Below are 15,860 nucleotides of genomic sequence, written 5' to 3' on the forward strand. Positions count from 1 at the left end.
GTAACACTGCGTCCCGGGCTTTCGATAGTTATGCTATGTGTAAGTTTAAGTAAATAAAAGGATATCTGGGTGTACATTTGCAACTGAAAAGTGTTTTAATAATTTACAGTATGCGAATTACACCGTTAATATTCGAAATAGGATATTATTATTGTTGAATGTAAGCTGAATGTAACTAAAGCCCGGGAAGCAGTGTTACCATACGCAAACACCACAGGCGGGTGGACAGATGGAAGAAAAAAAACGAGTATAGGAAAGATCCCCTCAAGCTAATCGTAAGCTGCTTCTTGCACCGTTGGATCAAACGAAATAGATGCAAAGTTATATATCAGTAACTATTTATATTCAGCTTAGAGGACCATGTGGCAGGGGTGTATAAGAACACTACCATCTTAGGTTCTGCGTGTCGTAAAAGGCGACTAAAAGGAAAAGCTGCTATCTTGCAGTCTTACTTTTGAGTAAAAGGCTATAGGGCCACCGTCAATAACTGTGGAAACTGCTGCCTTGCAGGTGGAACTTTTTACTCAAAGGCGAGGCCCACCGTCAATAACTGTGGAAACTGCTACCTTGCAGGTGGAACTTTTTACTCAAAGGCGAGGCCCACCGTCAATAACTGTGGAAACTGCTGCCTTGCAGGTGGAACTTTTTACTCAAAGGCGAGGCCCACCGCCATTAACTGTGGAAACTGCTGCCTTGCAGGTGGAACTTTTTACTCAAAGGCGAGGCCCACCGCCAATAACTGTGGTTGATGACAGCAAGGGTATGCGGTCGTAAAAATCCCCTTGCCAAACATTAAATCATGCGATGTTGGTGGGGATGATGCCTGTAATAGCAGGCAGAGGAGAAGGTGCAATAGGCAACCGACCCCTTAATCCAGGTATAACGGTGAGAAAGAAAATTTATACTCAGCGTAGACTCTGTCTCTGATGAGGTTTCGTTTGACGTAATAACTCACGAAGAAGAGCAAATTCTGCGTGTCCTCATCCTAGTCGTAACGGCTTGTGATCCAGTTCCTTAGGCTATACAGTATAAGTAAACTTTGGCTGGAGGTGTGGACTAGATTCTTTCCTCTATAGCAGTGAATCTGATTATGGGATTTGTCGCATTGTCACTTTCCCCAAATTGATGCAAAGGCATAAAATTGATCCCGGGCGAAGATGTCAGCCGATCCGTCCACATTCAGGTTAGAAGAGTTCTTAGAGTCGGTGACTCTACTTCCATTCATTTCGCAAAATAAACCCAGTGTCTCCCCCTTTTGTGTGTCACGCCAGTTGATGTTGTTGTAGGTTTTGAGATTAAAGTACACAGATTATCAACACATACTTATTCTTACATTTATTCCTTTATTATTAAGCTCGCATAGACTATGTGAGGCTTAAAAGCAATTGGACGAAGACGCAATATAAATTATATATTTTATATATATATATATATATATATATATATATATATATATATATATATATATATATATATATATATATATATATATATCATGTTTTATTCAAATTACAATGTAAATAGTGTTTCATCAGCGTTACTTTTTTTAAAAAAATTATGTATATTCAGTTCTCCCAGATAAAACATATACTTTTATATATATATATATATATATATATATATATATATATATATATATATATATATATATGTGTGTGTGTGTGTGTGTGTGTATATATATATAGATGGGAATGAAAGGATACTCATCTGATTGCACATATTAAAGCAAGTTTTGTAATCTAGTGATGGATCGAACATTGGTATTTATTTAGTAAATGGTCAGAATTGCAACTTGTCCCACGAGGAAGAAAGTCGTCAGAAAAAAAAAAAAGCTTAACCCTGAAAACAGTAAAGCGGTCAGTGTCATGGCATAAACATTGTCATTTCAATAAAATATTGGCATAACTATGGCATGGACTTCCAAATCAGTAGTTTCATTAAAAAAATTAAAAAAAAACTACAGTATGAAGTCATAGGTTAGTCGGAAACGCTTATGGATCATTCCATACGTGCGGTCAGTGGAAAGATGACAATTGACATGCCATCAGAGAAAAGTAATCACACGGGTTTGCTGCGAAAGCAGAAATGACCCTTCCTGCCACGCCTCCTCCCTAAGCCCCGGGGGATGGGTGACCCCCCCCCCCTCCCCCTCAGACGTAGATAGTTTTTCAGTAGGAAGCCTTTTCATCAGAGGAGAGCGCACTCGCCGTGAGACGGTCTGCCCGACGTACACATAACTTTGCATATATTTCACTTCTGTCAAAAGAGGAAGAGAATTTTCCTAAAAGCTCGAAAGTTTATTGTTAATTTTGCTATAATATCGTAAGATCTCTACTTTTTAAGAATCATTTCACCCTGTCTATTTTAAACTTGTGGTCGTCATATCTTTATTATTATTTTGTTGGTATTGACAGTCATTATAATAACCTCAGTGAGCACGAGCAAAATGAGGTGGAAAAAATGAGAGGAATAAAAAACGAGGGGAATACACATGATACTACCGGGGTGGAGCTTCTATCACTCTTATGATATTAATGGAATCCTTAACATCTCTCCAAGTCATCGCAGTCGTTATTCCGAGTGCACTTCTGTGGTTACCAGAGTTAACTGACTCGCTGGATGCAAAAAAAAAAAGAAATATTCAAGTTAAAACCAATTTTGACATCACAGATTATTTTGAATTTCGCCTCCATCTTTTGGTTAACGGGTAGAAAATGAAGCATCATAATTTAGGTCTGCAGAACTGTTGGAGAAAAGATGATGGAGAATATAGAGAGCAATTGAAATGAGGCATAGTCCCATCCTGCCTTTCAGAGCCAATGCTGACGACATGGATCATATATAAAGACGGAAGAATGCCTTTCTTTCCCATCGCTCGTTCGTTCAGGACACTTCGGTAGCTTCTGATTTTTAGCCGATCTAGATTAATAGGTTGTGTTCACGTTTTTCTCCCTGAGTCTGAGAATTAGGGCAGCCATAGGTCATCTGGAAGTGGTTTCTTACTGTGCAAACGGTTTTCAGTTCAGCTCTCTCTAACAGACGATATTTATACCTATACTCTGTTTTTTTTCCATCTGTCCACCCGCCTGTGGTGTTTGCGTATGGTAACACTGCGTCCCGGGCTTTAGATAGTTACGTTATGTGTAAGTAAATAAAAGGATATCTGGGTGTACATTTGCAACTGAAAAGTGTTTTAATAATTTCCTGTATGTGAATTACACCGTTAATATTCGAAATAGGATATTATTATTGTTGTTGAATGTAAGCTGAATGTAACTATCTAAAGCCCGGGACGCAGTGTTACCATACGCAAACACCACAGGCGGATGGACAGATGGAAAAAAACAGAGTATAGATGTGGATGAGTGGGTTACCGAAACACTTTGAAAAGACGTTCATGTTAACATTTTTGCTTAAACAAATTGGCACTATACGCTGACCATTTCCCGCTCAGTCAAGGGAAGACTTAAAGCTAGTGGAAGTATACATCGTCAATGTCTTTAAATTTTATTATTATTTTTTTTAAATGTACAGCATGGGCCAGCCTTCTTTTAATCATAAAATGTGGTGTGGACTACATAGTGACTGAGGAATCCGATCAGAATAGATGTCAGCACGATATTAAACGAACTAAATAACTTTGTCCATCAAATTGAAGTAGAATTGGGAGAGGGTAGCAGAATCCCCTCCCTGGACGTTCTGGTAATTAGAGGAACACAAATCACAAGTTCCTAATGTACAGAAACGCCGCTTTTTCAATATCTTATATCCATTTCTTTAGTTATCATGGTAATCTAGTAAGGTTGGAGTTACAGACGAACTTTATATTAAATTGATCTTTACGTCAAAGGAGAGAGGAAACCAGCGGGAGATGACTGACCTTTTTATAAGAACGCAAAGATTATATATTTGGTTCTTGTCTACATTTTGATTTTCATTCTCTGTTTTTCTCGACCTCAAGTTATGACCTCGTCAACGAAGTTGGAAGGAGGCTAGTAAGTAGCCTTCCGTGCCTGCTTTTCTGCAAGAAATAAAGAATAATTGATGGGGATATTCCAGTGAATTGTTGGATAGATGGACCAGGAGCCAAGGAAATAGGCTGAAGTTAAAACATGGCCTGGGCAGTAGATGTAATAATATTAAAAATAGATTAGTCATTTCCCCACCAGCATAGTCTGGCTGAATTTATATCTTCTCTCAACCTGGAAGATTTCTTGCAGATCTGTTAACTGTGGAGATTAGTTTAAAAGTACGGAACGATTCGTTAAGGTATCTCGTCCCATAACTTAAGTCCGAAAAGGAACGGGGACCGTAAATTCTCAAGTGTCGAATTGCCTTGTTTTCGACATCGAAACGTTTTCCTTTGGCAGAAATGTTTGTCTGTCACGCCCGATCTTTTATCCTTGGCGATATTCTTTTCCCACTCCGAACTCACCTGATTCACTACGAGCAGAGGCCCTCCAGCAGATGCTGCAGTTCTGATAAAGTATGCACTTGTCGACAACACCCGTAGCATGTGTACTAATGGCAACCTTGATATAAATTCTACGGAATACAAGCGTCTCGTTTCATTGTTTTTTTTCTAATTTCCTAATGATTGTCTGTAGAGTCCGTGTATATTTAAGGCGTCTAATCGTCCAACATTATTTAATGACTATAAAATGAAAGGGCTGATGTTCTTCCTTTCATTGCTATGTGCTTTTAGCTATACGTACTTGAGTAAGCAGATGTACTATTACGATATTTATTTTTTCTAAGTTTTATATAATTAATTCATCATGATCATTCTGTCGAATATATATATATATATATATATATATATATATATATATATATATATATATAATATATAGAGAGAGAGAGAGAGAGAGAGAGAGAGTGAGAGAGAGAGAGAGAGAGAGAGAGAGAGAGAGAGAGAGATTTGTATGTATATATATGCGTGTGGATGTGTGATAGAGACAGAGGATAAACACCTATAAAAGTTCAATTAAATTAAGATATCTGTAGATGTGAATAGTCCAGTTTCCCAAGCAAAAAAGAGACGAGAATGACCAAAGTCTCGCTTCCTGTACCTTCATCGAGAAATACAGTGATATTAACTAGTTAATTATTAAATGGAGAGTAGTGTGTTTTTCTTTCTAATGAAAAGAAGTAACCAGACATTATTATCTGTTAACTGATGCTAGGGACCTCTCCTATAGGTATCCCAAACAATGATTGAAGTGGATGCTAGTCAAGAGGACTCCAAGGCCAATTTCATTGTAAGTCTGTTTTAGTGGCGCATTGTAGTCCCGAAACTGCCTCTTCTTCTCATTTTTTTTTTTTTCCTCTCCAGCATTTCGTGCATGCATTTATTTTTTAACTTAGTTGTCATTGTTCTGCCGATTTAAATGGAAACATTCAGTGGCGGGAAAAAGGACTTATTGGGGAAACTTAGCTTTGAATCTCGTCTTCCCAGTTGTTAAGAAATCATCCATTTAAATGGCGATGCGTAGCGTGTCTTTCTTTACTCGCATTCGAGTTTTGTAGTATCTGTCAATGCGCAGTGACCCTGTCCTTCGTTTGTTTATTTTGACTGATCAAGAGCATTTGAAATTTTTACAATTTTACTTTGTCATTTGTGTATTATATATATATATATATATATATATATATATATTATATATATATATATATATATATATATATATATATACTTAGTTTTTTTTCATTTCGTTATTTTAGCAGAGATAGGTTATGATGAAATGTTGTGATGGTGGCCGTGTTTTTGTTTTGTTTTTGTTTTCAAGTGCAAAGGAGTGTTGCTGGAAACAAATGGCGAAAGTAGTTTGTTTAATTGAGTTTATAAAAGCGATAGATCTTCCAGTGCTCTCACTTGTTTTCTAGAGTACTATTCAATTCATAGTATCACAACTCTTAATTCATTCACATCACGCTGCTCTTGAATAAGGCCGGAAATTGCAAGTGATAGAGTGGATAATTGATTCATAAAAGATTGAGAAGTTTTCTATCAAATTTGAACAGTCTGATCCGTTGGCTATTCAGTTGCCGTTAGTCCTTTTTTTTTTTTTTTTTTTTTTTATTGTCTGGCTTAGCTGTTTAATTAGATTATATTTGTGTTCCTTGATTCCTTGTAGTGAAATGTTAGGAAAGTTGTTGGAACAATTTGTTCCGTGTCTCGTGTGTATGTGTGTGTGTGTGTGTGTGGAGTTTTGTCTTATTTGAAAAAGCTTAGTGAGTAATGTATTCGTTCTTTATTGTACTCTCTCTCTCTCTCTCTCTCTCTCTCTCTCTCTCTCTCTCTCTCTCTCTCTCTCTCTGTTTTAGCGGTTCCCATATGTATGGAAATGTGCATGCACAAGTACCGTTCATACAGAATCCTACGATATGCAGTGTTTTAAGGATCGAATCGTGTATACTATTTTCTATATAGTATTAGGTTTTTTTTATTTTGGTCTAGATTATTTGCGTAACTATTATTATTATTATTATTATTATTATTATTATTATTATTATTATTACTTTCATATAAGTTTTTTGCAGAATTTGAACTTTTTATGCCATATTTATTTCATCATTATTTTCATTGTTAGAATCCCATCAGCATGACAGTTTCAGTAGCATTCGGTTTAACGTTAACGTGGATGTTTGAGTACCTATTATTCTTAAGAAGTGAGGAGACCCGCCCATCTTAAACCCCTAATTTTATGTTCTTTATGTAGTATTTTTCATATATTTGTTTCGTTTGTTTATTCAATACTACTTTTTTCATTGTTAGATATTATAGCAAATTCCGTGCATGTGCTGTTTCGTGAAAAAATAATACGTCATTTAATTTGCCTTTTTCTTGATTTCAGATGTCATTAGGTCGCCTGGTTTGTTTTGATTGGTTAAATGCTTTTTTTATGTATAAATTTACTTTTCTCACTTATCTAGACTTTTGCTTAGTTACCACGGTTTTCAGCCTGCCCATAATACAGTGTCGTAAGGTGATTGTATTCAGTTACTGGAACTTATTTGAGAGCTCTCCTGATTTGTAATTAGTCTACAAGATGCATGACATCTCATCTGTTCCAGTGGGACTTTTGTATTGTAGTTATAGGATTAGTATTCGTTCCGTTTACCATACCTATGAACATCAAACGAGACTTTTACGATGGCCAAGGTTTTGTGAAATGGCTGTTTGTTATATTTGAAAACAGCAATTTAAAGCCATTAACTTTTTATATATATGATCATTATAAATGTCGTATCCAAAGTTACTTATTTGAAAGTTGATGGTCAGTCTTTGGTATTTTCATATTACTGTAGGAATGTCAAGTCAGTTTGTTTTTATTTATATGAAATATATCACTCGGATACATGGTAATTATATTGTTTATTTTGACTTCCTTTGCGTGCTCAGGTACTGAAAGTGTTAAACCTTGGTCGCTCTCGAACTTGTAATAAATTTGTCGAGTGTGAGTGCCGATGTAACATCCTCTTTTGTTCCACAGGAGGGATACATCAGTGGGGATTCTCCGCATCCAGTCTATCTTGTCTCGAGCGTGGGTGGTATTGGAAGTGCCGGCACAGTCACCTCTGGGAATTCCACGCCGTCACACGATGTCAAAATCGAAGAAGAAGACCCCTTGGACGAAAGCTCCTTCAGCGATGACCCTGCCTTCTCGTCCACTAAAAATGACGAGGAGAATTTGGTGAGTTCCTCTGTCGCGTGTTCAGCACCCGAACGAGAGGTTCTCTTCAGTTCAGTATCGTCTCTCTTTGTTGCTGTTGGTTTGTGGCTAGAGGTACTCTTTTGAAGGTTTGGCAGGTGTTAAGTGATGTACTATCCTGTTTTCTTCATTTGCTGAGAGATTCTTCCATCATAAGTTTGAGTTAAACGTTTATTGTGCGCTTTATAGAATTACTTAGTCGTAAGACCCAAGTGAACATTATCTCCAGCTGCATTGTCTATATTGATAATAGCACTAGATTGTTTCGGCACAGTTGCTTCGAAGCTCCTAGTAAACATGTTTAAACCTTTGGCATTATTTTGTTCAGCCGAGTTCATCATTATTAGATATATTTGGGTAAGATATTTATTCTCCCACCTACCATAGCTATGATGGAAAAATTATATAAAAGACCCTCTTTTTGTCCATGGCATTTGTGTTGTACTTAAAATCTGAGTCTCTTGTTAGCATGGTTGAGTGGATGGTTCATTTTTACGTGTAACATTTGTCTGTTTTATTTCAAGTTTATGTAGATAATTAGTAAACAAATTTATTTATATTTTTTGTACCTCTCTGCCAATGTTGCCTGAGCACCAGGTGTTGCCAACAAGCATTATTGCTTCACAAATGAACAAGTAATGTTAGATTGCACAAAAGAATATATATTTTATGCACAATGACTTGCTTTCTGCACCGAGATATTTGCATGCTTTTTTCTTTTTTTTTTCTTTTTTGCAGTAATTGCCACATTTTATAGTCCATTGAAGTCCAGTGGGAACATCTGATAGATTTACAAATTTAGGATAGAACGCGGACATTTTTCTCCGTATTTAGAATTTTATTAAGCTTTTGTTCCTTTTCACTAAAGCCAACTGTTGTTGAAGGAGGCCAGTGCCTATTGAAATTCAGATCATGTTTAAGAAAAGGTTATTACCTGGTTTAACTGAATCTTTCCTCCAAGGAAACACAGACCTTTCAGAACTTTCTTCGAAATGCCACCTTTGTACTAGTAACATCACTTATGAGAATTACTTCTTGGTGTGATACTATAAGGTTGACTTTGCAACTCATGTGGATTGAATGATATGATGCTTGAAACTTGAATATAGAAATATAAATGTTGCTCTGACTCTACAAGGATTTTATATTTGGCCTGCATCTTATTATTATTTTTGAAGATTGCAATCTTGTATGTTTTGATCAGTAAGGAAAGAAATGAGAAGTTGATGGACCTTATTTTTCCTGGTAGCTGTTGGCTATGTAGTCACAAATTTGTAAGGAATGGTTTCATAAGAATTGTCAGAACTATACGTGACAGGACGTATGCTTAAAGACATTTCCAAAGAGGCCAAGTTGTGTAATACTCAAATCACTAATATTTCCAGCTGTGGTTTATCCATGCTTACTCTTCTACTCTCTCACCTCCCTCATTTTTTATATTGTTCTAAACACTGATTTCAGTAGGATAACATCATCTAACACTGATACAGGTTTTTATATTGACATATATGAAGACCAGGTGGCAATCTTAATCAGCAACAAAATGATAATTCAAGACTTATCCCCAGATAATAGTTCACTTTCACATAATGGGATTTGATGGTTTGGAGGTAGTGCACCAAATGTCTAACAGGAGCAGATCAGTGTGAAAACAAGAAGCAGAAAATGAATAAGACCAGAAAGAGACGAGAGCACCCAGAAGGCTCAACTTTGTTAATGATCTTGTTTCATAAGTGTTTTGGAAGTTTTACGGAGTAAAGGAAAGTGGTGTAGTAATTTGCTTCACCCTGGATACTTTGACCTTTCAGAGAATGCCGTAAGACCCTCCAACTTTTATTTTATCAGGATGACCAGTAATGAACTGCTCTTCTTTCATGGAATGAAAACTGTAAAGCAGCATAATAATTGTCCACTGTCTAGGTGTCAAATCTTTTTTCACAGCTGAGAGTTCCATGTGAATATCTATGCATCTCTTGCTTTAACGCAGCATTATGCTTCTTTGAATGTAACAACGAACTTCCGTGCCCTCTTGGCTGGAAGGCTGGCCTCCAGCTGCTTAACTATTTTTGGAACTGGTTCTTTTCAGCCTAGGTATTGTTTAAACGTTCACTTAGGTCATCAAACCACTCATTTTGATTACAAAATAGAGAATATTTTTTGCTGAGGAAAACGATTGATTCTTGGTTTGCTCTTATTGAAATACTTGTATTTTACTTGCAAGGTGCCATGTAAAGAATCCAGAAGACTCCTCTTGCACTGTATCTTCCCATGTTCATGTGTGCATTAGATAAAAATTGAATAGTCACAGTTGAATAGCTGAGTAAAGGAACTCCAGAGTTCCTCCTGGTAACGTGACTGCCTGCTATTGGGAGCACGTGGTGGACCAGTGTAGACACCTTTGTTACATGAGCAGATCAGTATTTGAAGCCGTTGAGAACTCCAGAGGGGAAAGTCTCCAACAGTGGTGAATGCTGGAGTAGAAACTAGACTGTTCATTTATAACAGTATGTATCATCTTAGTCTTCCCATTTTATTTATCCCAGAACTTCAGAAATTCCAACCAGTAAGAAGGACTTCTTTTTCATATTAAGGTCCATAGACGGATCATTATTACCTTGGAATGGAGAGGCACATCTTTTGCCCCTGGGCTTGTTCACAGTAAGAGTAATAAAAGGAGCTGTTGATTTTTACTCAAAACCAGCAGTGACTACAAAAGAAAGGACTTGAGTTAATAATCAAGTCTTTAGTTCATAAGTTTTCTGGAACCATTAGGTGGCATTCAGTTCGTCTGCAAGTTACTTTGGTGTGTTCCTTAGTGGGGTTCACATGCTAACAGCTTTATTGCTGTTCTTGATTTGTGATGCAGAATGCATAAGTACAATAGATCTAGATACTGTACTTCCCCAGAGGAAGCTGACAGACATTTTTCCAGGCAGGAAAGGATTTTGTTTTTGATTCATGATATATTTTATAGGCTTCAACTTCCAGTTTTAATCTAACATTGGAATTTATTCAAGAACATTAGGTAGTTAATCATTAGTAGTGTTACTGGTACTTATTTGTAATACTATACATAGTTGATAAATATGTTTCAGAAACATTGTAGGAGTTGATCCCCACAACATTTTAGGATTAAAATGGAAAGACCATCTACCATATAATTGTATAACTTCCCTTGTGAAATTGTAATAAGTATCTGTTGTTATTTATATTCAGTACATTTGGCATTTAAGTGAAAATGTTTTTTTTGTTCTTGTGATACTACATTAATGTACTTGAAATGTTTTTTGTCCACTGACATACTCAATGTATAGGGAACTATGTCTATAGTGTTTTAGGAAAGTAGAGTTTACAGATTTCATTTGCTGAAATGTAATTTTCTAGTTGTTATCTAACAAATATTGAAGAACCTCATGATTCACTTGAATGATACGTAGAGTTCATCTATGACTTGTTAAATGCTGAAGGTAGGGCATTAGATATTTTCTTAAATCTGAAAACTTACATATCTTCACGAATAATGGATCAAAATCTTAAGATTTCAAATAGTTTGGCATTCAGATAGGTTGTAAATTACAGTAAATACTTGAAAGTTTGACCAAGTTAAAAAACAGCTATTTTTCTCATTCCCAAAAGAGCATTTATTTATTTATGATATAAAAATGTTTTCATTGTGCCATCATAAAGTGAGATGAGGATGAGCATTATATATTTTACTGAGTATCCAGAAACCATAGAATTATTACACAGAATTTCTTAGAATTATTACACAGACTATGAAATTATATCATACAATTCAGAAGAAGAAACTGCTCCAAAATATCTGTTTAAAAAATACAGTATCTAATTTCTGATTCGATTGGTGCAAAAGCAAGCATTTTTTCATAAATGTTTTAATGGAAATATGTTGAGTTGATCAAACTTGCCATATTCATTGATTGATGTATGAGATTCTTGGCCAAGTATTTTACCAAGATTTTGTTATTCAATATCAGAAAAAGACAAGAAAAGTTATAAGTTTCTTCTTCAGTCTGAAAATCAAATTACAGAGGATCATGTGGGGGTGGAAATTAAATGTGAAATATTCAGAATTTATGAAAAGCATTTGTCCTTAAGACATGCAATATTTGCCATTGATATACAGTACACTACTGTGTACAGTATAGAAGAAATTCTATTAGGATCTAATAGGATCAGTGATATCACTTGTACATATTGTCTCTGCTATATGTATAGGGGGTAAATCTGTCCCATTCTTAGTTCTTAATGTCAGGTTATGTCTTGATTGACCAGGAGGTTGGGAAACTTGCATGAATGCATGTTGCTACTTATGCATGTGGTATGTCTGCATATTTTATTTCATGCATGATTTCAGGTTTATTTTGACTTAACCGTGAGCCTCTGTTGTGCGTATTTCTTACATAGTTTCACACAAAATATTTTTTATGTGCTTGTGCTGTGTCAGGAATGTATATTGAAAGACTTACATTTTGAATCGATAGTTTAGAAAATGAAAAGACTGATATCTGAGTCAAATTTTAGACAGTGAAATTGCTGAAATATTAATAATACGCAATAGGGTTAAACTTGATTGCTGTCTTGCAACTGTTTCATATTTTCTAAATTTGGAATGATTTACCAGGAAAAGTCAGCTCTTCAATCTTAATATCACATTTAGCATGATAAGATCTTCTTTGTCATCAGTTTTTGAAGTAATGAGAGTTAGTCATGAAAATATAAATTTGAACTCCCCAAGTCACAGATTAGAAAGTTAGAATTTAAAGTTTTTTATTGGTAGTATAAGAATTATGAATTGCTAATTTGATATTCTTGATTCATATCAAACTGATGTAGCTGTATCAGAAATCATTTTCCCATAATATTATAATGAATTAATGCCCACCTGCAGAGGCTGATTCAACTTTTAAATTGGAGTAGAAAGGTTGATCAAGAAAGATGGTGGTTTGTTTGTTAAAAATTAGAATACCATCTTGCGATTTAATATCAGTTGAATAACCAATTGATATATAGGTTTAATGTTAGGTTGGTATGGTTGAATTTTGTTTCAGCATGTTATTAAAGTTATGGAAACTGGGAAATTTTGAAAGTTGTATTTTTAACGTTGATCAAAAAGCAAGAAAACATTCTCAGAAAAGTATAGTATTTTGTGACATAGCAGATACGTACTGGTCATTCACCTCTTTATTACAATGCTGTATCAGCATAATGAAGCACATTACCAGACTTATTGGTATAAATATAAATTGATAAATTGCATGTGCAGCTAAAAGTTGCTTTTGAAATTTTTGGGCAAAAGTTCATTTTGTGCTTGAGCAAGTGTGCTGAAGAGTGCATTTCTTTTTATGCTTTGTGCTTTGTAGTGTTGCATTTGTTGTTTTAAGTGATTTTATTACATTGACTTTCATGACATTGGTCACCCTTTTAATTTTACATTAATTATGATTGTACTAGTGAATGTTGTTGATGGAAGTTTGACAAAAATATTAAATACAGTAAATTGCTTTGATAGAATTAGACTAACTAATTAATATTTCTATTAAATTAATTTTTGATCAGTAATGAATATTTAAATCACATAGATGTACAGTAGTTTAGAATAACTAACAATCCATTCATATGCAAAAATTTAATATCTACTACAGGATTACAATGTTGAATGCATGTTTGTTTTCTCTCCTTTTGGTTTTAAAAGAAATTAAGAAAATTACTGGTACGTAAAGAGAATTAAAAGTCTCTTCTCTCTCTCTCTCTCTCTCTCTCTCTCTCTTTACGTTATATCTTATTAAGAAATGTCTATTTTATTAGTCTTAAAAGATAAAAAACCATTTGGAGAGAGTGAACAATTAGTTTTGGCATAAATATGGGTAGTGACTTTGGCAGTGGTTACAGGCGACGAGCTATGGGGACGACCTGCTAGGGCTGGCCAAGGACAAGCTAACATATCCCTGTCGCTACTGTGGAAAGCGATTCACACAAACGGGTACTTGCCGTCGACATGAGCGCCTCCATACTGCTCCCAACAGTTTCAAGTGTCCATTTTGTCAGAAGGGTTTCAACCGCAAATATCGCCTGAAGGAGCACATCTTGGCCTCACACCCACAGCAAAATGATGAGGGTGATCTCTCACTCATCATCAACAGTTCTGCCACCACTATGGCGTGAGGGCATCATGCTGGTGCTGGATCTGTGGAAGGGATGGGTGTTGTCAATGGTGTGGAAGGAGATCGTTTCTTCCTGTTAATATTGGGAAGGTAGCTTGACCACGTGGGAAGAAGATTAGAAGGGACTAGAGATTATTTTGGAATTATCCTACTGTTTCTACCTTCGTGAAAAACCTTGCCACAGGGTTTTAGTACTCATTTGCCTGAGGCTGTAATGTCATTTTTGTGGCATGTTTATATTAAAGTAATATAATCATTATTTTTATTACTGTTATTTTTTTGCATTCCATGCTACATTCCTCAGCATTTTGTCATCATTCCAGAATCAGTACAGGTTAAATGCTAGTACCAATGATTTTATAACTAACCATAATTACTACTAACATTTGTAATTAACCATACTAACCCCTGAGTTCAAACAAGTCATAGATATATTTTGTGTATATTTATCAGTTATGAGGAATATATTGATAACTTATTCAGTGTTTGAGTCAGCAGTATGTACTTAAGTTGTAATGAAAGATCTGAGTCAGGTCACTGGCCCCAAAGACTTATAAACCAAAGTTTTTGTACTTATGGAAGAAATGCATTACATATGTCCCATGAGGATACTGTATTATGTTTTATTAAATTATCTTAGTTTTCTTAGGTAAGGCTTGTTCACTGTGTAATGATATGTTTATCGTATTTATTGACCTCCTTTTCTATGACACAAACTGTGATAGGAGAATCTTTAATTAGTCAGTAAGCTGGCGCACTCCTTTTTATTGCATTATTTTGTGTTGTTAAAGATTTATTTTGTATTTTGCTCTTCCATGACAAGGAAATGGAATTGCTCATTCCATAATGACAGTAGATTTAGGATCCAAGAATTACAAAACTGACTTTACTTTGCATATTGGATTTAAACTTGTATCTTTCATAGATTGCCCAAATCTACTGGAGTTTATTATTTTTTTGTTTAAATATAATATATTTAGTACCTCGTAACTCATGTCTGCGGTGTTTCCAGAAATGAAGTAGCCTTCTGTACTATATAAAATGATGTAGTAATACATGCGTCCAGTGTTGTAGGGATATGGCACTGCATAGCAGATTTTCACAACGAATTGTTTACAATAAATATCATGAATCAGATTATATATAGATTTTACAGTATTGCTTATCAGTTAGATTGTTTTCTAACAGGCTGTATACAGTATAATCATTTTCTCTAGCTTTATTGGACATTCATCACTAGTCAATACTGTGTACCACATTCATATCCTGTTTTCCCAGCAATCTCAAGACAGGAAATTGTTGCTTTAGAAGTTTGTGTAATAGCGATTGATTATTGTGCAATTTAGTTTAAGTAGATTTATGATGTGTACAAAAAGCATTTATTAGTACAATTGGTCTTCGTAGCCTTATTGAAAATACTAAAAACTGTATTTTTCTTTTCTTCAAACTGTCAGAAATTGTGAACGAAATGATGTGATATAACAGAGCATAATGTTAATAACATGTTATTGTAAGTTTTTCCTTAAATGTCTTCTTATTCATTGCATCATATCATCACTCATTTTATATCTTTTACTTCTGGACACAAAATTCATCGTTTAGGCTTCTGTGTAGAATGTAGTGTGCTTACTGTATCTAAAGTTCCTAATCAGATTACAGTAAATTATAAGATTTGTACTTAACTTTTGTTGTACTTAACTTTTGTATGACCATTGCTTTAAGAAGAAAAAAGTTATCTTGGAGATTATTTTCTTTTTGTAAGAGTAGATTTCATGAATCAATAAGAAACTGTAAGTGAGTACATACTTTCATTTTGGTGAAACTTGGATTTGTGTTTAACACCCTCCATAAAAATTTGATAATCTTCCCTCATATACATTGCAAATGTAATCACTCCAACACTGTGTTCAATGCCAATCTTTCACCTTCCACCTTAATTTTCTTTCCTCATTAGGCCACAGAT

The 15,860-nt window shown here is 35.1% G+C and overlaps 1 protein-coding gene across 1 annotated transcript in view; it reads left to right on the plus strand.

The window, feature by feature from the left end:
• Positions 1 to 14,293, plus strand: part of LOC135196180 (protein bric-a-brac 1-like) — a 93,460-nt gene extending 79,167 nt beyond the window's left edge. The window contains exons 3-5 of the mRNA XM_064222766.1: positions 5,202 to 5,261; positions 7,497 to 7,697; positions 13,626 to 14,293. Coding sequence (XP_064078836.1) covers positions 5,202 to 5,261; positions 7,497 to 7,697; positions 13,626 to 13,898 — 534 coding nt within the window. The 3' untranslated portion in view covers positions 13,899 to 14,293. The remainder of the gene's footprint in view (positions 1 to 5,201; positions 5,262 to 7,496; positions 7,698 to 13,625) is intronic.
• Positions 14,294 to 15,860: the final 1,567 nt, after the last annotated feature.

The sequence above is a fragment of the Macrobrachium nipponense genome, chromosome 17 (assembly GCF_015104395.2).
Source record: "Macrobrachium nipponense isolate FS-2020 chromosome 17, ASM1510439v2, whole genome shotgun sequence".
Taxonomy (NCBI): Eukaryota; Metazoa; Arthropoda; class Malacostraca; order Decapoda; family Palaemonidae; genus Macrobrachium; species Macrobrachium nipponense.